This window comes from Candoia aspera, chromosome 6 (genome assembly GCF_035149785.1).
Source record: "Candoia aspera isolate rCanAsp1 chromosome 6, rCanAsp1.hap2, whole genome shotgun sequence".
Classification (NCBI taxonomy): domain Eukaryota; kingdom Metazoa; phylum Chordata; class Lepidosauria; order Squamata; family Boidae; genus Candoia; species Candoia aspera.
In genome coordinates, this window is record NC_086158.1 from 58,312,837 (window position 1) to 58,338,288 (window position 25,452).

General features: G+C 40.1%; 1 protein-coding gene across 1 annotated transcript in view; it reads right to left on the bottom strand.

Annotated features, from left to right (window-relative positions):
- PDZD8 (PDZ domain containing 8) overlaps positions 1–6,462 on the bottom strand; it is a 51,865-nt gene extending 45,403 nt beyond the window's left edge. The window contains exon 1 of the mRNA XM_063307218.1: positions 5,360–6,462. Within this exon, the coding sequence (XP_063163288.1) occupies positions 5,360–6,234 (875 nt within the window). The 5' untranslated portion in view covers positions 6,235–6,462. The remainder of the gene's footprint in view (positions 1–5,359) is intronic.
- Between the last annotated feature and the right edge of the window lie 18,990 nt (positions 6,463–25,452).

The window sequence follows — 25,452 nt, forward strand, 5'->3', positions numbered from 1 at the left end:
AGTAAAATCTAATACAAACTAAAAGAAAGAAGAATAGAAAGAAAGAGTGAAAGGTGTAAAGGAAAATAAAAGAACATAGAAAACAGAAAGAAAAAGAAAAAAAAAGAATATACTAAAGAAAGAAAAAAGAAATATATAAAGAAGTGACTTCCAACCTTCATCACAAGTATAAACAATTTTAGTAACTCTTCACCCTCTTTTAGTTTACAACAATTATCTCTTCTTCCCATATGCCATCTCTTATCTATAGATAAATCCATAAAGCATCATCTTTTCAGTCCTGGTGTTAGCAGAAAGTCCATCAAGGTTTACCAGAAATAACAACATATCTTATTTTAACCTTGATCAAATAAACCAACTTTATATTGTGGAGTCCTTGGTGCTCTCTGAGCCTTGTTGTTTTCTTGCAGACGTTTCATTGCCAGGCCAGGCAACATCTTCAGTGCGAACAGGGAGTGAGCCTTGCTCTTTGTTTATATACCGTGGTTTGTCCAGCTTGTGTTGGTGGAGGTGTTCTCTTCTTGGGAGTTCCTTGATTGGACTGTTGTTTGCTGCTTGGTTGGTTGACTGAGTTAATAGTTCTTTGATTAGGATATATTGTGCTGTTTGATTTACACTAGGATTAACACCAGATGAACAGTTCAACCTTGAGCTACAAATTTTCGCTTCAATTGGTACAACTTTATATTCCTTCCTTTTACTTCTAACAGTCTTAATCTTTAGTCCATTCAAATAATGTTTTAGAATTTGATTTCTTTTCATTTCTTCTTTGTCCCTTCTCACAAGATTCTTCACAGCTTTAACAAGCCTCTTTTGTAAATCCAATATAAGAAAAATATATCCAGGTCACTCTCTTGGTTTACTATTTGTATTTCCCACAGTTGCTTGAGCAGTTATAGGCATTTTCTATTTCATCTATGTAACATCTCTACTCCGCAAGCTGCACAAGGTACAGGTAAGCTTCCAGGTGCAATTCACCTTTAATGTCATTCACGGCTTAGGATCTAGTTAACTTCAGGGCTACCTTTTCGCGATTGCTTCTTCCAAAACAGTAAGATTTGGTACAGTTGGCATGCTTTAGGTCCCAGCTATAAAGCACTGCCATCTTGTAGGACCTAAGAGACACACCATCACTGTAGCTGTATTTGTCCTATGGAATAGCATTTTCCCTGAAGCTTTTATGCTGAAATTTTGCAAAGCTGTTAAAACTACTCTTGAGGCACTGTGGGTTGATCTGCTTTTTGACAGCATACTTTAGTATTTGATTGTGATTGAGTTTTCTCACCTGCTGTATTGTATATATTATGGCTGGTTGGTTGCTGTTTTTACTATTTTTATGCTGTTGTTTTAACCCTAAAATGTAAGCTGCCTAGAATTACTTTGATGACTGAGGTGGCATATAAGTTGCTAAATAAGCTTATAGAAATATCTTAGTTAAAATGAAGTAACCCCCAATTTTCCTCTTTTTACTTTTATTAATTTGTAAGAAGGCAACCTATTCCCTCCCTTCATGCATTTATCACAAATACTGTTCTTAAATCCAGAGATACAGAACATGTGGTTCTCCAGATGTTACTAAACTACAGCTTCTAGCATCCCCCTCATCATCACTCATGCTAGCAAGAGCTCTTGAGGGTTGTAATTCAACATCTGGAGTATGACAAGTTCCCCACTTTAATGTATTCTAGTGTTCAGTTGATATTCTACTGCAAAAATACTGTAAAAATCTTCTACAGAGAAAAGCTAGATGTTAGCCACCCCACTTATTTAACAATTGTATGCCACTCCAAAAATAGAATAGTCAACCAACAATATGTATAACAGTCTTCATAACCAATCCCCTAGACACCAAATGCCCAATGGATGGTCTTCATCTCTTTCCTGAAAGATATTAGGGAGGGAGCCATATTAATCTGGGGGGAATCTGTTCCATAGCTTTAGGGCAGCCATGAAACCTTCTGCTTCTATGCCTGCCTGTCTGTCTATTTTCCAAGGGGAAGAAATTAGGAGCATAACTTCCCAGTTAGAACATGCAGGGCAGGCTTACTTCAACACTTGGTAATACCTGGTTAAAGAACCAACTTGACTGGCTACAAAACTGTCCCTACTTAATCAAGCAGCAGGTTTTCTCCCTCTGTTGCATATGCACACAATACTTGTAAAACCTACAAAGTGCAAACACTATATTAGAAGAGGATTTCCTTGTATTTATTTAAATTGGGCAATCACCACAGATGCTCTTCAAAAAACTGAAAACCAGTCATGTTTGAACATGTATGATTCTGGACTAAAGCATCAATATTTACAATAAAAAGCACAGGAATACTTTGAACACAATGGAAAGAACTCACAAGACACGTTCAAACATATTAGAGTAAAAAATAATTGCTATATTACTTCTGGTTCAAAACTAGAAAATTTCATGCTAGGGCCAATAACGTGAACTGCAACCAAAATGTAATTCTAATTCCTTTGCCTGCTCAAGGGAGTTACAAACTGCTTTTAAGTTGTCTTGTAATCTGCACACAGTAAAGAACTCCCACCAATAGATGAGTGAAAAGTAAGCTTTGCTTTGGTCAAATGCATATGCGCATCAGTTAACCCATGAGTTTTACGCTTTTTCAGAGATGCATGTATTTATTGAATTTGTCCCCCCACCCCCCATCAAAGAGACTGTTAGTTTACAACATCTATCAATACAAAGTAATAAAACATGGATAAACAAGGCTTTCTGAAAAAGCGCAACTGTTAATAGCTTACAGCAGTGTTCCTAAAAGTGTGGTCCTAGGACCCCTGGCGGCCCCCCAGAACCTTCTCAAGGATCCATGAAATCAAAATTATTTGCCAGCCTATCTTGAAAAATAATACAATATTAAAATCCCATCAAACATCAAAGTAGCAGTGGCAGCAAATGCATAAATTTTAATTTTTAATAACGAGAAATATAACCCATACAAGCAAAAGTTCTTTTGGAATCATCTATAATTTTTAAAAGTGACAAGGGGTCCTGAGAGAAAAAAGTTTAAGAAACACTGGCTTATAGAAAGTCAACAGCATAGGGGGCAGATCAAATTCCTGGGGAATGTTATTCCAAAATGCAGGTGCACCAACCAAAAAACGGTACTGTATTTAGGCTGCTAAAATTAGTATGCCACAGTTCAGGGTCACATATTGTAAGACAGAAATCAAATTTCTCCTAGCACTTTTCAAGGTAGCTACTGTGACATTGAGAATCTGACTTTATACTGTAGATTACTTACAATCAGAACCCTTGCTTTCTTAATATTAGCATAAAGTTCTAAAAGCAATATTTCAGATCCATAATTCCATCATGTGAGAGAGCTGCCTATTTTATATACTGATTTCTTTGTTTTGTTCATAATTTAATTTATAAGGCTGCCCAATTCAACACTGACTGTGGATGGTGTACAAATAAAAAAACAACCACATGGCCTAAAACCAAGCAAAATGGAATAAACATAACAGGGGAACAAGTATACATCATAAATGAAACAGTAGAACACTAGGATCCCTGACCTAAACTGGAGCTTGGGGAAAAAGAGACAGTTTTTCAAAAGTTGTTTAAAGAATTTCAAGGCTGGGGCAGTTCAAACCTCTAGGGGATCCTATTCCAAAGACCGTAACCGTAACAAGAGAAGGTACACTTCCCAGATGGAAATGCTTAATGGATGGGAAATGAAGCCTACCCACTCTGTCAGACCATATAGGACTGGCAAAGAGAATGGGAGAGAGGTGGTTCCTCAGAAAGCCAGGCCCTATGCCATTAAGGCTTTACAGGTGATAACCAACACTTTGAATTTTACCTGCAAATTCACTAGTTACCAGCAGTGTTGCATGGATATACTGAGGTATGCCCATAACTGCTTGTGCTGCTGCATTCTGGACAAATTGTAGCTTCTGTGTGTTCTTCCAGGGCAGACCCATGTACAGCGTATTGCAACAATCCACCAGTAAGATGACCAATGCATAAATAACTGTGAGAAGAGACTGAGTCCAGGAAAGGGTGCAGTTGGTGCACCAGATTAACTTCCAGGTCACAGCTGCCACCTGTTATTTGAGGAGCTATGAGCCCAGGAAGTCCCCCAAATTGTGCACCAGTTTGGTCTGGGGAAGTGCAACACTATTCAGAACCAAAAATGGAGAATCTGTACCACTGGAAGACCCATGAACCCATAGCTACTTAGTCTTGTCAGGGTTCCTCCCCATCCAGACTCCAATATCCTCTAGGCACTGTTACAAGACCTCAACCTCATCATTTGGTGAACCAGAGGTCAAGATATATAACTGAGTATCATCATACTGATGACAACTGACCTTGTCTCAACAAATGACCACACCTAGGTGAGAATGCCAAGCCCTGAGGCATCCCACAAAGGCTCTACCTTTCCCCATCTGTTAACATTGAGTGTAACCAGCCATGTAGAAAAGAGGAAAACCATTGCAACACTGTGCCTCTCACTCCCAAGTCCCCTAGCAGTCCAGAAGAATACCATGATCAATACCAAGGAGAAGCAGGATGGTTGCACAAGCCCCATTCTGGCTCTGCCAAAGGTCATAAATTAAGTGAAATCAATGCTATCATTCCAAGCTGAATGAATGGATGATGAATAAACGTGGAATGAATAAGAATTGAGTGACCAATATGAAAGGAGCACTTTGAGATGTTTTGTTGATGTGGAAGAAATGAATAAGGATCACATTTCAAAACAAATCTATAAAGGAAGAGTGAATGGGTCAAGAGAAAGAGCAAAACTATGAAAGTTGTGCTGGTATGGAATTGATGAAATTCTGAAAAACAATTGAGAAATTTAAAGAACAAAAAGCAAGAATGGATGGGGAGGAAATAAGGCTGGTTTGTAAGAACAGAAATATACAGAGAAGCTTAATTATTTGTATGGTGAAAACTAGGTTTAGGTATATCCCCTATTGTTTTTCTTAATTCATTTATCAATTCCTTTGGCTTATTGCTTCTTACACTTTTTATGTGCTCTGCATAATGCAGCTTCCCAAGAAAGGGAATAGTGTGATGAGCATGCATGTGGGTATAAAAATAAAACATCCAATTCACTATCAAAGTCCACTACAATGTGAGGTTTGAACTTTCTTCAGAAATCCAGCATGGCTTCTAATAAGTCTAAATGTTGTAGAATTACATGTTGAAAGCCAAGTTTAATCATCTTCCTCATTTATTACCATGTCCAGAAGACATTTCTGTCACCCTTCAATTGTCCTTACCAAACTTATTCAGAGTAAGCCAGTGAAGTATTCTCCTTCCATTCCCACCCATCTTACAAAAGCATGCAATATAACTGTATCTTCTTAGTCCAAAACAACTTACCTGATTTTATAGTGAGGTAATGTATGCTTGCGCCTAATAACTTTCTTGAACTGATTGACAATGATGGAAGTAAGTTGTGGCAAGGGCCGTCCTTCGAATTGCGACTTGACTTCAAGGTTGATCACAGGTTCATCAACAAAAGCAAAGGACCAGTGTGTGAAGGGTATACGGGTGAAGACCAGCCTCAGCCGACCCACAATTTTAGAAATTTTGGCAAACAGATACGCTGACTTGCCAAAAACAAGGTCTGCATCAATGGCCAAGTGGAAGCCACCATTATACTCCAGGTCAACCTCAAAGTCCAGCTCCTCCGGACAGCCTTCATCATTACAAGTCACTGGGCGCAATATCTTGATATTTTTAAAAAGGGGTACCACGTTCCCAAAGGAGACATCCCGCAAGCTAAGCCCCTCCAGCACCTTGCCCGTCACCTTTGTCTGGAGAAGCTCCTCAAATTCCACCTTGATCTTCCTGGTGACCCAGTGCCGGATCAAGGAGGTGTCCTTGAGCTCCCTGAAGAGAAAGAGGCAGATGGCATTGAGCCAGTAGAGGGTCTCCTCGGTACACTCCACCAAGGGGGGCGATTCCTGGCTCGAGGGCAGCGTCTGCTTGAAGCTCTGCTCGCTTTTGGACGGGGACTGGTTGAAAAAAGATCCGGCGAAAAGCACCTCCTGCCCAAACGCGAGGAAGCCGGTGAAGTAATCCTTGAGGGTCGAGTCGGGCATTACTCTCGTAACCAAGAAGTTGGAGTTGCGAGCCCGGGACGGCCCGGGGGCGACTTCGGGCTTCCTCCGATAAAAGAGCAGGATCTGGGCGAGCAGCGTGAGGCAGGAGCCCAGCAGAGCTGACAGCAGTATTCCGTAGACCGACAGCATCGCCTCGCCTCAGCGCCCTTCGCTGCCTCAAGCAAACGCGCCGATCCCTGAGAGCCGAGGGGCCCTTCGCACCTTACGCCGCAGCTGGCAGCGGCGCAGCCATCCCCGCCTCCTCCATCTTGCGGACAACGACCTGCGGAAAACGGGCCCCGCGCTCCGTCAGGACGTGAAACTCGCGGCCGTCTCCCTGGTCCGTCCCAGACAACAAGGCGAGAAGCCGCCGGCACAACTCCCCCCTTCTCTGGCCCATTCAGCCCCGCTCAGCGGCGGCGGCATCCGGGTCTTTTCTTCCTTCCCTTCCGCCACCCCCCTTTCGGAAAAGAAGAAACCAACTGCTACTTCTCTCCCTTTGCTCCGCTCCTTCCATAGGTCTGGATTGGAGGAACCGGGGAGGTCCGGAGGGTTACGTCATAGGGCACGCCGTCCCTTCGCGCTGACCTCATAATACTGCGGAGGGAGGAAACAACAACAAAAAAGAGTAAAAAAAAAACCCGTAGAATGTACGCGTGCGTATTCCCTCCTCCCATTCCCTCCCTAGCGCGATGCTTCAAAGCTGGCGGAGAACGTTCGGCTTGTAGGTGAGGAGGGACGTGGGCGGATTGGAAGGAATGATCTCATTTTGCAGGCCAGTGAATCTGATGAAATTTGTCTTACGGACAAATCCTCATCCTATACAGAAAGGGGATTCCCTTTTCAACGTAAAATGAAAGAAAGGGGTGAAAATGAAAGGTCCGGGAAAAGCATCTTGTTATGAGTTTTTCTGGCCGGTGCCTGTCACTCTCTGGCTACAGAGTCCCGAAGGAGGCATGACAACCTGCCCTGTTTCTTTTCGCATCTCCAACCATTTCCTGGGAATTTTGAGACAAAGTACTGTGATATTTAGAAATAGGGCAATGCCTGTTTCTAACTACGGAAAAGTAGCGATAAAAGTGGTTCAACCACAGTAAGAAAAATAACATTGTAATTAAAAATGCAGCTAAAGCAACATAATTTAAACAGCAATAATAATTTGATAAAAGCCATTCTTAAACTATACAAAAGGCTAAGTTGAGAAAGTGGAAGTTGTCTGAAATACACAGCTGTAAGCAACAGAATGAGTCTTAGGATTTACAACAGTTTCAGTAAAGTCAAGATTATGGTGACCATGATATTTGTTTGGCAGCTGCTTTCCCAAACTAGAATAATAAAAACGTTCTCCTGAAAGGGCTGCCAATGAAGACATTGAAATTGATGTAGAAATTCAGAAATGGGGCTGGAGGACATATCTGGAATTTTGAGAACAAGTTATGGATATTTTCCTAAAATTGCTTGGAACATTAGGCTTGCCCAATGGTGACCATAACTAGTTGTAACATAATCAGTTTAAAAAAGCGATATATTAGTCCAGCCACCACCTCACACCCCCTCTCCCAGATGGTTCTTACAATTTCTACTTACTTCCATTTCTTTTTTGGAAATATACATTTCCAAATAAAGTACAAGGGTGCAGTCATCCAACATTTCTGTTTTCTAAGTGTATCTAGCTTATTGGAGCCTAGAGGTGTTATTGGAAATAAAGACAATGCTAGAGGCTGAGGGTTAGCCTTATAACATGTCAACTTCCCACTTTTGAAATTAAATTTCTACAATGCAAAAAGGCAAATGGGCCAGAGAGACTGGCAGGGACAAAGGTAGGTGTGTGCAGCCACATTGGTGCCACCAAATTGGATATCCAGCTATGGCTTGCATAAATTGAATGGGTAACAAAAGGAACAGGATATATTTCTCCTGGGTCTGCAATAGCTTCTTAAAATTTCTGGGTACATTTCAGTCTCTTATTTTTCCCTCTAAAATTGTAACTAATCTAAGTCCAATACAGTAAAATTGGAAGTAGCGAGGGGGCTTTTTGTTTAGCGATACATTAAATTATTCATAGTTAATATTGTTTTTTCATTTAGAAACATTTTAATTATCTGTTTTAGAAATATTTTGTTCATATGCATATTAATAAAGATAACTAGATGTTACCATAGGTGTTCAAATAGATAGAAAATTAAAAAACTGAGTTACAAAGCAATTATAATTTCTAAATTAAATTGGGGAAAATTATACAACTAAAGATTAAATGTTGATGTTAGCAAGACAAAAGGCCAAATCCATTTCCCTTTAGATATTCCTTTGTTGCATTCTTATGTTGGGTATTTCAAAATGTGATTAATCAATTAGGTGCAATCAAGTCAATATAGATACTCAGCAACCATATATGATATATATGGTTATTATATTTTAATATATTTATATGTTTATGTCATTGATATTGTTGTATATTATTGTATATTATATTGTGGTTGAATGTTTTTGTTGTGAACTCCCCAGAGTCCCTCCTTGTGGGGGAGATGGGCGGTGATAAATCTGATAAATAAATACATACATACATACATATGTGGATTTTCTGTAGGAGGATTTGTCCCAATCTGGTCCTTTGGGTCTTCCAATGTTGCACCCATTGCTGCTATAATTGAGTCCATCCACCTTGCAGTTGGTTGTTCAATTCTCTTTCCCTCCAGTTTTCCCAGCATTATAAACTTCTCCAGAGAATTAGGTCTTTGTATAAGGTCTGAAATAAGATAATTGAACCTGAGCAGAAGCTATCCATCACTTCAGTATCTTCATTGCCAATTCTAAGGCTGATTGCTGTACATGTTGTCATTAGTTTGGTTTGCTTTATATTTAATTTTAGTCCAATTTTTTTCTTCACTATGCTCCTTGATTTTCATTACTACAGCTTCCAGATCATTTGCATTTTCAGCTGAGTAGTGTCATCAGCATAGAACATGTTTGTTTGATGTTTCTTCTTCAGAGAGAAAAGAGGAAGGAATTCATCGACATTACTTCCATAGATATTGGAAACCAGAACAAGTCCTTCCTCCTACCCTATATCATAACACTGTTTATTTGTAGCTATTGTTCCATTTGAGTTGTTGCTAGCAGCTGATATGACAAAGATGGACTTAGAGAAATCTAGTGTCTGCTGAAAAAAGACTTCTGATTTTAGGCCAAAGTGTGGCTAGTGATCTTAAAATGGATTAAGCTGGGTTTTGTGACATGATTTAAAGTATCTCTCTAAAAAGGTTAGTGCCAGTAAAACCAAGGGAGTAAAATTCCTAAAGACACCATTATCTGGAGGAAAGCATATCCAGTATGCATTCCAAAGAGAAATAGGGAGGAAAAAAATAGTAGCTGAGGAATGAGGAAACTGGCTGAAGAAATTAACAAAAAAGTGGCAATAAATTAATTAGCATTGTCTACAGTGAATTCCTGCCTAGTAACCAATAAAGTCTAAAGTAGTCATTAAAGCAAAGCCTCAGTGGAGAATTCCTGTTCTGGAAGGGATTCTCCCCATTCTCTTAGACAGATGCTATACTCTGAGAGAATAAGAATAAATGAAAAAGAGAGAAAGGTGAGTGTTGGTATGCTTGCTACTAGCAAAGATTCTAGTTACATCTTAAAGGAAATCAAGAATGCTAAAAAGAAAGGTTAGGGGGAAAAGTTCCCTTGAGTGTTGTGTGTGTGTGTGTGTGCGCGCACATGTGTGTGCTCCTTTAATAAATTCCAGCTTCTTTACCAGGGCTGTAGAATATAGGCATTTCCATGACACCCAGGTGCAGTTATGTGTGAACAGTTGATCAGAGCAAGTGGGAAATGCTTTAAGCATGTGCTTAAAGCAGTTGTCTGTAAGTGGGACTCACAAAGACAAAAAGGCCAGTTAGATTTTTAAAGATAAAATTGTGTAACAGTTTGTAGTGTTGAAAGCTTGTTAGCTCATGGGTGGTCTGAAATCCATGAAGTATTCAAGGGCATGAGGCAGGAAAAGAGTGCTGAAGATGAAGAACATTAGGGTGAAACCCTAATCTACTAATTTGCAGAGGACCCTTGGTAGGTTTGAAGATGACAGAAGAGATAAAATCAAAGGATCTTGTTACTTGTCAAAGCTAAATCAAGGCTGGTTGCCAGTTCATCTGATTGAACTAGAGAAATCGTGCCAGTAATACCTGTAAGTCTAGAATTAGAGTTAAGAACTCTAGAGGTAGAATTCTAATTAGAGGAGACAGAATTAGAATAGTGCACATATATGTTAAGCTTAGACCATAATCTGTGCACATATAGATGCTTAGAATTTACTAGAACTGAAAGGTCAGGAAAAATTGTTCTCACTTTTGAAACACTCTTGTGGGCAAGGGACAAACAAGTGTTCACTGTAAATCATGTCTGTAAAGCTTAGCTGGAAACAAAACTTTTCTGTTTCCAGCTAAGCTTCGCAAACATGATTGCTATGTGTTTTAACTGTAGTTTGACATATTCTTGGACATTTGTTTATTTATTTATTTATTTGGATTTTTTGGCTGCCCAGTTCCAGGACTCTGGACAGTGTACAAAGCTAAAAAACATAAAAACAACGAGAAACATTAAATCAACAGTCAGCCCAGACTAAAATACTCTGCTTAATACCAATAATTGATTTCAACATGGAAGGTTGAGTGATATTGCATTGTGATCCATTCTTATGTAACTTTTTTTTAAAATTAAAAGGACTTGCTGTTTATTTACTCATGAAGATTTTTTTTTTCCCAATTAAAAACACTTCAAAGCTGTCGTGGATGTGGATAGAAGATAAAGGAGGTTCTACTGGCTGATGATTTGCAATAGATCAAAGGGTTCTGCATTTATTGTTTAATAATAGCAACAAAAGGATTCCATACCGTCTAAATTAGTCTGTAGAATCTTTAATAGATATCTATACAGAGACGTCTTCCTGCTTTTCATCCCATAGAAAAGCCAAAAGTTGCTTAAAATAAATTCATAAAATGTCACTGCTATAACCACACTCAATTTTTTTTTAGCAAGTGGCAGTAGTGGGTATCCAACCTGGTGCATATGATAAGGTATGTTCTTTATTTCAGACACATCTCTGCAATGCTTTTTATATCTGAAACTGGATGTGACCGTGCTTCTTTTCCCTAACCACGTCATGGAAGCAAATCTAATGGTGCTGACAGGGGCAGCTGTTATTCATCCAAAGTCGTATGACATACCTGGATGCAATTGCCATCATGGAACATGGCACCAAAATTGACCTTCAGGGATATGAATAGATCCATTCAGTCAGATAATGCTGCAAGGAGAGGGAGGGAGGGAGAGCAGATGATCTTTGATATGCTGTTGTTCTCTGTGTTCTTTAATAGGATATACTTGGCTACTAGCAACTTTAATTCTATACAATATTATTATATTTCAGTCGTGTTTGATTCCAAGAGTTTATTGCTTCCTCTTGCTGCAAGCATGCATGCACACACTTCTCAGTTATTAATATCTTAATGGTCTTTTTTAATATTCCATTGCCAGTAAGAGAAAACAGATGACAAATTACCCTTATTCTTCAGCATGTGTGATCAGTAGAAAGGCAAGATGTTGAGTAAAGTGCAGAGAACGTAGCTAAACTAACTATCATGTTTGCTATTGCAGACACTATTTCATTACTTACCTATGGTTTTTTGGTTCCAGAGTTGCCACGCTTAGAAGATTAACATTCATGATCATTTACTTGAATCATGTTTGTATACTGCTCAGCAGTAGCGCTTATACGTGTACTATAGAAGAAACCCGTGTGTTTCTCTGTATTAATATATAAATACAAGTTAATGAGAGAGGAGAAAGACAGTTCTCTTAATCGGCTTTCTGAGATGTTAATTTGTGGCTTATTGGCTTTAAACATAGGTGTTGTGATATTGTGCCATGTAAAAATAATGTACTTTAGTAGGGAACAAAGCAGAGTAAATGCATCATGGCGTTCATCTATTATTCAGTTTATAAATAAACACACCCCTCTGTGGTTCTCTAGAGCGTTTGAGAAAGCCTGATGATTAAAGGCAAAGGAAGAGAGGTCTGCAGATAAACATGCCTAATAAAAGGTTGGGACAAATGGGGAGGGATAAGAAAAAGCAGGCACAAAATATACATTAAGAACTGGTGTCTAAAACTGCACACTGACTGTAGTATAAAGTGTATAAGCCAGGAATAGGCACTTGATACTGTCAATGGTCAGGAGTTATGGGAGGAATTGTGAAGCCTTTCCTGTGTTCCAGTTTTCACTGTAGCGGTAAATTGGCATTTGGACTATTTTTTTGGAGAATGGGAGGGGTAGATGGGATAATTACATAATATATTCTTCCATTAAGAAGGAAATCAAGCATTGGTTGCAGATGGAATAAAACAGTGTTCTCTCAGCATCTTGAGCCCAAGATCAAAATTAGGGTTTAGAGTGGATTTTGGATCTATTCAAATATACTAGCTAAATGAGTATCTTGTCTGTAAGTAAGGAAAGATGTTGGCAGATTTCTTTGTAGTCAATCACACTGAAATAGTTGGAAAAAACAATCACTAGAAGACTTTTGGATGAAAGTTCAGATAGAATATGACCTTCAATATATCTTTGTGAAAGTAAATTTTCAGCACTCATCCAAGAGTGAATGTTGAAGTAGGCTAAATGTTATGCCATTCCAAGACTTCTTTAAAAAAGAAAACTCAGGTCAGACATTGAAGAAATATACCATCCTAAGTACATACATCCCACTGAGATTTTTAATTGATGCATTAAGTATAAAGGGGAAAAAAAGGTGTTAAAGCATGTTTTATTTCAATATTTTATTTTTAAAACTTTTTTTTAAAGGAACAATCATAGGTCTCATTAAAAATATTGCTCAATTTTACACGGTCCAAAAAAGGTTAAGAAACATTGGAATGAAGAATCAGGATGGCATCTAACTTTGGCATTTTATTTACCATGTGGAGAGAATTCTTCATGTGCCATCTAACCCTTTCTACCCATTATTGGAAGTGAAAAAAACCATTTAGGGGTTTATAACCCTAGTAAAACCTAGGCTATAGGCTGATGTGTGTCTCAAAGAGCTTTACATCTATTTTATACATTTTATATGTATTATTATTTCCTATCTCCTCTCATGCTGACCAGCTCTGTTTATTCTCCAAGAATATGTTCTCTGCCTTTTCAGTGTGACCACTCCCAACTTTTTCCAACCAATGACACCTTATCTGTTTGAAGCAATGTAGATGTATCTTTTTTATGTTTTGATTGTTGATTTAACAGTACTTCTAATCTGCCATATCCCAAATGACTCTGGGCAGCATTTTTTTCCCCATTCAACCGTGTCTGATTCTCAGAGGCTGCCCAGACAAATCCCTGCAGTTTTCTTGGTAGGGTTTTTCAAAAGTGGTTTGCCATTGCCTCTTTCCTAGGGCTGAGAGAAAGTGACTGGCCCAAGGTCACCCAGCTGGCTTTGTGCCCAAGGCAGGACTAGAACTCACAATCTCCTAGTTTCTAGCATGGTGTCTTAACCACTGCACCAAACTGGCTCTCTTCTAATCTAACCTTCTAATCTAACCTTCTATTCTGCCCTAATCGCAAATGACTCTGGGCAGCATACAACAGCAGAAACTTACATCAAATGGAGTTGAAGGCTTGCTGAAATCTTACTTGTCTGGAGACTCTTAATGGGATAGGGGACACACATACCTCTGGGAGGAGTGGGGGTTACCACCAAGAAGCTGCTATCTGGTATATCCATGCACTTCTCATGGAAGGGGGATTCTCAGGAGGCTCTCCCTAGATGACTGGATGGGCAAATTTAATTCTGGCAAGGCAATGCCTCATGTATCCCAAGGCAGCAAAATAGTGACCAACACTTTGAACTGGGCCTGGAAGTCTAACGGCAATGAAGGCTGTGACTTTAAAATTGGTGCTACTCAATACTGGCAGGGATTGCTTGCTTGCTTGTTTTACAAGGCTTATAGGCTAATCCAGTCAGAACCAACTTTGAGTGGCGGTCCAGCCAGCAATCTATTTGCCATACTTTGTGTTGTTGTTTATTTGTTTAGTTGCTTCTGACTCTTCGTGACTTCATGGACCAGCCCACACCAGAGCTTCCTGTCGGTTGTCAACACCCCCAGCTCCCCCAGGGACGAGTCCGTCACCTCTAGAATATCATCCATCCATCTTGCCCTTGGTCGGCCCCTCTTCCTTTTGCCTTCCACTCTCCCTAGCATCAGCATCTTCTCCAGGGTGTCCTGTCTTCTCATTATGTGGCCAAAGTATTTCAGTTTTGCCTTGAATATCATTCCCTCAAGTGAGCAGTCTGGCTTTATTTCCTGGAGGATGGACCGGTTTGATCTTCTTGCAGTCCAAGGCACTCTCAGACTTTTCCTCCAACACCACAGTTCCAAAGTATCTATCTTCCTTCTCTCAGCCTTCCTTATGGTCCAGCTCTCACAGCCATATGTTACTACGGGGAACACCATTGCTTTTACTATGTGGACCTTTGTTGTCAGTGTGATGTCTCTGCTCTTAACTATTGTATCGAGATTTGTCATTGCTCTTCTCCCAAGGATTAAGCGTCTTCTGATTTCCTCACTGCAGTCAGCATCTGCAGTAATCTTCGCACCTGGAAATACAAAGTCTTTCACTGCTTCTACATTTTCTCCCTCTATTTGCCAGTTATCAATCAAGCTGGTTGCCATAATCCTGGTTTTTTTGAGGTTTAGCTGCAAGCCAGCTTTTGCACTTTCTTCTTTCACCTTCATCATAAGGCTCCTCAGTTCCTCTTCGCTTTCAGCCATCAAAGTGGTATCATCTGCATATCTGAGATTGTTAATGTTTCCTCCAGCGATTTTAACTCCAGCCTTGGATTCCTCAAGCCCAGCATGTCGCATGATGTGTTCTGCGTAAAAGTTGAATAGGGAGGGTGAGAGTATACAGCCCTGCCGTACTCCTTTCCCTATCTTAAACCGTCCGTTGTTCCGTGGTCTGTTCTTACTGTTGCTACTTGGTCGTTATACAGATTCTTCAGGAGGCATACAAGATGACTTGGTATCCCCATACCACTAAGAACTTGCCACCATTTGTTATGGTCCACACAGTCAAAGGCTTTAGAATAGTCAATAAAACAGAAATAGATGTTTTTCTGAAACTCCCTGGCTTTTTCCATTATCCAGCAGATATTGGCAATTTGGTCCCTAGTTCCTCTGCCTTTTCTAAACCCAGCTTGTACATCTGGCAATTCTCGCTCCATGAATTGCTGAAGTCTACCTTGCAGGATCTTGAGCATTACCTTACTGGCATGTGAAATGAGTGCCACTGTTCGATAGTTTGAACATTCTTTTGTGTTTCCCTTTTTTGGTATGGGGATATAGGTTGATTTTTTCCAGTCTGATGGCCATTCTTGTGTTTTCCAAATTTGCTGGCATATAGCATGCATTACCTTGACAGCATCATCTTGCAAGATTTTGAACAGTTCAGCTGGGATGCCGTCGTCTCCTGCTGCCTTGTTATTAGCAATGCTTCTTAAGGCCCATTCAACCTCACTCTTCAGGATGTCTGGCTCTAGCTCCCTGACCACACCGTCAAAGCTATCCCCAATATTGTTATCCTTCCTATACAGGTCTTCTGTATATTCTTGCCACCTTTTCTTGATCTCTTCTTCTGTTAGGTCCTTGCCATCTTTGTTTTTGATCATACCCATTTTTGCCTGGAATTTACCTCCAATGTTTCTAATTTTCTGGAAGAGATCACTTGTCCTTCCTATTCTATTGTCTTCTTCCACTTCCGCGCATTGCTTGTTTAAAAATAATTCCTTATCTCTTCTGGCTAACCTCTGGAATTTTGCATTTAATTGGGCATATCTCCCCCTATCACTGTTGCCTTTTGCTTTCCTTCTTTCTTGGGCTACTTCTAGTGTCTCAGCAGACAGCCATTTTGCCTTCTTGGTTTTCTCTTTCTTTGGGATGTATTTTGTTGCCGCCTCCTGAACAATGTTATGAACTTCTGTCCATAGTTCTTCCGGGACCCTATGTACTAAATCCAGTCCCTTAAATCTATTCTTCACCTCCACTGCATATTCCTTAGGAATATTAGTGAGCTCATATCTAGCTGATCTGTGGGTCTTCCCTAATATCTTTAGTCTGATCCTAAATTGTGCAATAAGAAGTTCGTGATCGGACCTACAGTCAGCTCCAGGTCTTGTTTTTACTGACTGTATAGATGTCCGCCATCTTTGGCTGCAAACGATGTAATCAATCTGATTTTGGTGTTGTCCATCTGGTGAAGTCCATGTATAAAGCTGTCTCTTAGGTTGTTGGAAGAGAGTGTTTGTTATGCACATTGAGTTGTCTTGGCAAAATTCTATCAGCCTATGTCCTGCTTCATTTTGTTCTCCCAGGCCGTTCTTACCTGTAATTCCAGGTGTCATTTGACTGCCCACCTTAGCATTCCAGTCTCCCGTGATGAAAATAACATCTCTTTTAGGCGTGTTGTCCAGTAGGTGCTGCAGATCCTCATAGAACTGCTCTACTTCAGCTTCTTCAGCATCTGTGGTTGGGGTGTATATTTGGATCACTGTGATGTTAGATGGCTTGCCCTGAATTCGAATTGAGATCATTCTGTCGTTTTTTGGATCGTATCCAAGCACTGCTTTAGCCACTTTACTATTAATTATGAAGGCTACTCCATTATTTCTGTGAAGTGGCCCATTCCAGTCCATTTCAGTTCACTGACGCCCAAAATGTCTATCTTTAATCTTGACATCTCACCAATAACCACATCCAATTTGCCCTGGCTCATAGATCTTACATTCCAGGTTCCAATGGTGTGTTGATCCTTAGAACATGGGATTCGCCGTTCACCACCAACACCGTCAGCTGCTAGCCGTCCTTTCTGCTTTGAGCTAGCTGCATCATCACGTCTGGGGCTAGTTGAACTCATCCTCTGTTCCTCCCCAGTAGCATTTTGACCATCTTCCGACCTGGGAGTCTCATCTTCCGATGGTATACCGACATATCTCTGGTTGTACTGATCCATTTAGTTTTCACGGCAAGAATACTGGGGTGGGTTGCCATTACCTTCCCCAGGGATCGCATTTAGTCTGACCTCTCTGTCATGACCTTCCCATCTTGGGTGGCCCTTCACGGTTTAGCTCATGGCATCATTGAGGTGCTCAAGCTCCAGCACCACGACAAGGTAACGATCCTTTGCTGAAGATACTTTAATACTTTGTACTAGTTGCAAATTGCTTACATTTGTTTATTAATCAGCAGTCATAGACATTTATCTGGTGCTAGCTTTATACCGTCACACTCTCCCCCTTCCCTCCATGGCCTAGAAGTATGTCTTAAAACATGCATGGAAAATAGAAGGTAACTACATAGATAGCTAACAAGGAAATAGAGAATATCCAGTTGCTATAAACTAGTCTAAAGGCCTTACAAGGATTTTGCATAGAGGCATAGAGGAATAATTGATGCTCCTCGCTATGACAACATAGGTGAGGAGATGATCCTTTAGAAATGTGTGCCTTAAACTTAAACTGCGTACTTTAAGCACAAGCACTTGGACTCAAAAGTACATAGGCAGCCAGTGTAGTTCACTTTCAAGAAATACAACATGGTTTCAACTAGGCAAACTTGTCAGACTTCTCGAAGCCAAACTCTATTTATAGTTTCACCACCAAAAATATACAGTTAGCTTTCCAATGAATGAAATCTTAGCACCATAAATTTCCAACACACAAAAATATTGTGACAATTATAGCCAATAACTACCATATCATTGAGAGCCAGTTTGGTGTAGTGGTTAAGGCACTGGGCTAGAAACCAGGAGACCATGAGTTCTAGTCCCGCCTTAGGCACAAAGCCAGCTGGGTGACCTTGGGCCAGTCACTCTCTCTCAACCCTAGGAAGGAGGCAGTGGCAAACCACTTCTGAAAAACCTTGCCAAGAAAACTGCAGGGACTTTTCCAGGCAATCTCCAAGAATCAGGCACGATTGAATGGATTAAAATATATAAATATAAATATATATATCATCACTTCCAAGCCTTATTGTCTACATACACTCCCTCCCCCATGCTGAATCGTGCAACAAGAATTTTTGGTAAGCAGATCATCAAATGATTAGCCATTATACTGATGGAACAATATCACATTAAGGATCAATTTGTAAGCTTTAGAAATGCTTTTTAATGCATGTATCTATTCTCTATATCAAATTTCTATAAGTAGTTAAGGTAGTTCTGCATAAGCAAATACAACCAAGTTGAAACAGTACATATAATGCCATAGAACAATTTAAAAACTCAGCCTTCCACACTCAAAAGCATCCATGACATGTAACAAGCCAAACCAAAGAATTCCTAGATTCTTTTTATTCATTCCTATGCAACTAAAACAAACCAACCACAATCCTGATAAGTTTTTAAGTTAATGTTCTTAACGTATTGAGAAAAAACAAAATACCTGAAATAAAAGTTTAAAATAGTTCAAGGTAATTTTCTATTATATTTCTGTGACAACCCCCTAGTTTTTAGCCTGGCATAAAGGTGCCCTATAAAGCATAGATAAGCAATAAATTGCTTGGGAGCTTCAGCCTCTTCTCTTAAATAAGCTATAAAAACCTGAAGAAAGGCTGGCCATTTTAAGGATTCAAAAAGAGATGAACTCCTGTAAATTGTGAAGCACACCCTAGTAGATGCTAAGATGTATGTATGTGTATACATGCGTGTGTGTTTGCAAATGTAGTAGCAAGGTTTCAAACTTTGCTCTTCCGTTTTTTACTATACAAAAGTGTGGGCCTCATTTGTTTTGTTTAGCACCTTTCATGTTTTAAATGGGAAAGCTGCATATAAAATATTACCATCACTGAAATGGGCAATACCCATCTTTTTCATTAAGACACCCATGTCAAGAGAATTCTGTAGACTCGTTATGCAGGTTCCTTCTACTGATACTAGTACAAGAAGTAGCAGAATAATTTTGTGCAATAGTTGCCACACTTTTTGTAAACATCAGTACATAGCTCAGAGGAACTTGCTTAAGATACTGTGTGATGTAAAACTTAACGTTTTGTGCTGGGACTGATGAGATGGAGGTTCAAATCCCAACTGACCACCAAGCTCATTTAGCAACATTTGCTTTGTTATTATTTCTCACCCCAGTTATTGGGAGGATTAAGTAAATGGGGATCTGCGCTGTCTTAAGTTTCTAACAGAAAGGTGGGATAAAATTGTATAATTATACTAAATGAAGCTAGACACAAATCTTGAAACAGAAGGATGATGTCAGAAACAGAACCTGAACAGGAATTTTCTTTCATTTTATTGCTGGACATAAAGCAGGAATGAGTAATGTTTGGGATTCAATCTTAAAAATATGTATAATCCCAGAAATACCTACTATTCCAGTGACAATTATGTATCTTTAAAAACAAACAAAAAACAAACACCTTATGCTTATCAGTCTTTTGTGTCATTTATGTATGTACTGCATGCCAAATCTTCAGCTAGCCTCATATCCCATTCATGAAGAAGATATCTCCATATTGCAGTTCAGGGAATTGCGGCTGGAAAAAGTACGATATTAAGACCCAACTAGAGTCAACATTATGTAGGTGGGATTGGAATCCAGTGGCCACCAAGATTTTATCCTATGGTCCTATGCTATTATACCAGTCTTCCCCAACCTAATGCCCAAATGTCCAGTCTTTCTCTACCATACTGGCCTTCTGAAGGGCTGTAAAGTCTTCGCTCTCTAGGAAGCATTTGAGGATATGAAGGATTAGCCTTCCTACCCATCCCCCCATGGGTGATACTGTACATTCATGATGTTTTAATTAGGTAGAGGTTTCCTATAGGATTTGATATTTTTAACTCTGTGTTTGGTGATTTGTAAGCCACCCAGACCCCACAAGAATGCCTTAGCAAATACAGACCTACCTACTTACATACATACAGTGAGCAAGAGCAAGGAAAAGCTGCTGTGCTCATCTGCTTACTTCCTTTTGTGGTCTTATCACTCAATGTCTGCATTTCTTCATAACCTTTTAAAAAAAACATTCATACTGGAAGAAGGAAGGACCTACAGTTCTGTTGTTGTTTATTCATTCAGTCGCTTCCGACTCTTCATGACTTCATGGACCAGCCCACCCCAGAGCTTCCTGTCGGTCGTCAACACCCCCAGCTCACCCAGGGACGAGTCCGTCACCTCTAGAATATCATCTATGCATCTTGCCCTTGGTCGGCCCCTCTTCCTTTTGCCTTTCACTCTCCCTAGCATCAGCATCTTCTCCAGGGTGTCCTGTCTTCTCATTATGTGGCCAAAGTATTTCAGTTTGGCCTTTAATATCATTCCCTCAAGTGAGCAGTCTGGCTTGATTTCCTGGAGGATGGACTGGTTTGATCTTCTTGCAGTCCAAGGCACTCTCAGAATTTGCCTCCAACACCACAGTTCAAAAGCATCTATCTTCCTTCTCTCAGCCTTCCTTATGGTCCAGCTCTCGCAGCCATATGTTACTACTAGGAAAACCATTGCTTTAACAATGCAGACCTTTGTTGTCAGTGTGATGTCTCTGCTCTTAACTATTGTATCGAGATTTGTCATTGCTCTTCTCCCAAGGATTAAACGTCTTCTGATTTCCTGACTGCAGTCAGCATCTGCAGTAATCTTCGCACCTGGAAATACAAAGTCTTTCACTGCTTCTACATTTTCTCCCTCTATTTGCCAGTTATCAATCAAGCTGGTTGCCATAATCTTGGTTTTTTTGAGGTTTACCTGCAAGCCAACTTTTGCACTTTCTTCTTTCACCTTCATCATAAAGCTCCTCAGTTCCTCTTCGCTTTCAGCCATCAAAGTGGTATCATCTGCATATCTGAGATTGTTAATGTTTCTTCCAGTGATTTTAACTCCAGCCTTGGATTCCTCAAGCCCAGCACGTTGCATGATGCGTTCTGCGTACAAGTTGAATAGGTAGGGTGAGAGTATGCAACCCTGCTGTACTCCTTTCCTTAAACTAGTCCATTGTTCCGTGGTCTGTTCTTACTGTTGCTACTTGGTTGTTATACAGATTCTTCAGGAGGCAAACAAGATGACTTGGTATCCCCATACCGCTAAGAACTTGCCACAGTTTGTTACGGTCCACACAGTCAAAGGCTTTAGAATAGTCAATAAAACAGAAATAGATGTTTTTCTGAAACTCCCTGGCTTTTTCCATTATCCAGCAGATATTGGCAATTTGGTCCCTAGTTCCTCTGCCTTTTCTAAACCCAGCTTGTACATCTGGCAATTCTCACTCCATGAATTGCTGAAGTCTACCTTGCAGGATCTTGAGCATTACCTTACTGGCATGTGAAATGAGTGCCACTGTTCGATAGTTTGAACATTCTTTCGTGTTTCCCTTTTTTGGTATAGAGATATAGGTTGATTTTTTCCAGTCTGATGGCCATTCTTGTGTTTTCCAAATTTGCTGGCATATAGCATGCATTACCTTGACAGCATCATCTTGCAAGATTTTGAACAGTTCAGCTGGGATGCCGTCGTCTCCTGCTGCCTTGTTATTAGCAATGCTTCTTAAGGCCCATTCAACCTCACTATTCAGGATGTCTGGCTCTAGCTCCCTGACCACACCGTCAAAGCTATCCCCAATATTGTTATCCTTCCTATACAGGTCTTCTGTATATTCTTGCCACCTTTTCTTGATCTCTTCTTCTGTTATGTCCTTGCCATCTTTGTTTTTGATCATACCCATTTTTGCCTGGAATTTACCTCCAATGTTTCTAATTTTCTGGAAGAGATCACTTGTCCTTCCTATTCTATTGTCTTCTTCCACTTCCACGCATTGCTTGTTTAAAAATAATTCCTTATCTCTTCTGGCTAACCTCTGGAATTTTGCATTTAATTGGGCATATCTCCCCCTATCACTGTTGCCTTTTGCTTTCCTTCTTTCTTGGGCTACTTCCAGTGTCTCAGCAGACAGCCATTTTGCCTTCTTGGTTTTCTCTTTCTTTGGGATGTATTTTGTTGCCGCCTCCTGAACAATGTTGTGAACTTCTGTCCAGAGTTCTTCCGGGACCCTATCTACTAAATCCAGTCCCTTAAATCTATTCTTCACCTCCACTGCATATTCCTTAGGAATATTAGTGAGCTCATATCTAGCTGATCTGTGGGTCTTCCCTAATCTCTTTAGTCTGATCCTAAATTGTGCAATAAGAAGTTCGTGATTGAAACTACAGTCAGCTCCAGGTCTTGTTTTTACTGACTGTATAGATGTCCATGATCTTTGGCTGCAAACGATGTAATCAATCTGATTTTGGTGTTGTCCATCTGGTGAAGTCCATGTATAAAGCTGTCTCTTAGGTTGTTGGAAGAGAGTGTTTGTTATGCACATTGAGTTGTCTTGGCAAAATTCTATCAGCCTATGTCCTGCTTCGTTTTGTTCTCCCAGGCCGTTCTTACCTGTAATTCCAGGTGTCATTTGACTGCCCACCTTAGCATTCCAGTCTCCCATGATGAAAATAACATCTCTTTTAGACATGTCGTCCAGTAGGTGCTGCAGATCCTCATAGAACTGCTCTACTTCAGCTTCTTCAGCATCTGTGGTTGGGGTGTATATTTGGATCACTGTGATGTTAGATGGCTTGCCCTGAATTCGAATTGAGATCATTCTGTCGTTTTTTGGATTGTATCCAAGCACTGCTTTAGCCACTTTACTATTAATTATGAAGGCTACTCCATTTCTTCTGTGGTCCTCTTGTCCACAGTAGTAGATCTGGTGGTCATTTGATGGGAAGTGGCCCATTCCAGTCCATTTCAGTTCACTGACGCCCAAAATGTCTATCTTTAATCTTAACATCTCACCAATAACCACATCCAATTTGCCCTGGCTCATAGATCTTACATTCCAGGTTCCAATGTTGTGTTGATCCTTAGAACATTGGATTCGCCGTTCACCACCAGCACCATCGGCCACTAGCCGTCCTTTCGGCTTTGAGCTAGCTGCGTCATCACGTCTGGGGCTAGTTGAACTCATCCTCTGTTCCTCCCCAGTAGCATTTTGACCATCTTCCGACCTGGGAGTCTCATCTTCCGATGGTATACCGACGTATCTCTGGTTGTACTGATCCATTTAGTTTTCACGGCAAGAATACTGGGGTGGGTTGCCATTACCTTCCCCAGGGATCGCATTTAGTCTGACCTCTCTGTCATGACCTTCCCGTCTTGGGTGGCCCTTCACGGTTTAGCTCATGGCATCATTGACGTGCTCAAGCTCCAGCACCACGACAAAGTAATGATCCTTTGCTGAAGACAGTTGTAGTGTACAGGTTTTAAAAGCAAAACCCCCCAGCTTTCATTCCTGGCATCTCTTGGTGAGTTTGGAAAAGAATCTTCACTGAACCTCTGGAGAACTTTAGCTACTTGATATTTATAGCTGGTTTAGACAGACTACAGGGCAGACACTGGAGAACCACAATTTGGCCAATCACATTTTAACCTAGCAAGTTAGACAAAGAGTTTATCATTTGAAGTGTAGTGTGAACCCAGAATAAGCTGAATACATGATTGTTAACCAATGGTACGTAGGAGTTGAGAGGGTGACACTTTTTGTTTTCTTACTATTTTGGAAAGAAGGTAAAGGAAAACCATTTCCAAATAATGTGAAGAAATGTGCACGGATTCCATGTAAGTCATCAGGAATCAACTTCAACTAGAAGTTTTTTTTTACTCTTTTCAGCTTACTTTTTATAACTTTTTAACAAGCATATTAAGCACATTTTGTCCCAAATGTTTTCTTTAAGAAGACTCTACAAAAATAATGTTGCCAGAATTGGCCATCTTATTGCTGAATTTTGACAAGATAATCTTGGAGTGTTCTGGGGGAATCAAAAATGGGGCATGGGGAGCTTCATGTAACTTGTTAATCACATACTCACCATCCCTGTAGTATAGAGCTATGTTCTAAACAAGAGGAGAGGTTTTTTTTTTAAGGGGGTCCCCTCAAGTACTGCAGTCACATCTGCTATCCAACCTGAACTGTGGGATTAGCAGGACAAATTGTTTTGAATAAAATTGAATGTTATTGTCCCAATCATCCTCTGATCAGTTTATTTCTATCAGAGGGGAATTGAGATAAAGACTGACAGCAGAAAGAAAAAAAAAGAACCCAAACAGTTAATTTGTTTTCTTTAGAGAATGCAAAATGAATGCATTTCCACTGACTTCACTAAAAGAGCCTTCAGATTTGCAGGGTAGTATTGGGGATCCAGCAAGCATAGCCCTAAAGTACATTAGCAAGCGTCATTGGTTTGACCAAGAGTTGAATGAGACTCGCTTTTCTCTGCAGATCTCCAAATGTGACAATAAAATGTCTTTTTTGTTTTATACTGCCATGCCATCTAAGCTTGGAGGTGGGGGTGTTATCAAGGGACAGTCTCAGTCACCTCTGCTAAATATTCACTCTCAGCTTGCAGGCATAGAGTTACTATAATCAATGGACCATATGTTTGACTCACTGCAAGGGGTTATTTTTGTTTTGGCTATGTTTTTAGGTGAATAGCCAAGGCTGGACATTGGTTGGATACGAATACTGACATTTTGCATCATGAAAATCTAAATGCTGCTGTAGAAGAAGCTCTGTCATTTGTGAACAATTTATACTGGGGCTGTGCAAAGACCACTCAATTTATTCTGCAGTCTGGAACTGATATTCCATATATATCTCCCTGTCTGACTTTGCCAGGGTATAGTCTGCCATGATTTCTTGCTAGTCCAATTTGGGAGGGATGTGAGCATTTCTGTGATCAAATAACAAGGATCACTCTGATATGAGGCCAAATTTGTCATTTCCCAAATCCAACCAAGGTATTTTACACAGGAAAACTTCAAATATTTTTAACGTTCTTTTTCTTTTTGGTTTGGCTGTTGTGGTACCACTCAAACCAGAATTTCAAGGCTGAGAATACTGAGTGGGGACAGGATGAGCAGGAACTGTCCATCCTGTTTCAGGTGAGTAAAAACTGGTGATTAATTGCCCAGAGTCATTTTGAGACTTTGACCGAAGCAGAGCATTGCCCATCAGTATGCTCAAAGTAAACACACAACTCTGTTATTCAGGAGTACAGGTATTCTGTTGCTTCTTCTAAGGGATTATCTACCTCTGGCCAATATGTAGTGGACATTAAGCATCAGACATTCTGTCTGTCTTCCTAACCCATTTCTTCCAGTTGGTCATTGTAAGAATAGCAAGTTACAAAATAGATTCCTGAGCTTACAAAATAGATTCCTGAGCTTACTTCATGTGCAGTAACTTTTAACTTGTAAACTCAGTGACTGTGTCTGTCACACTACT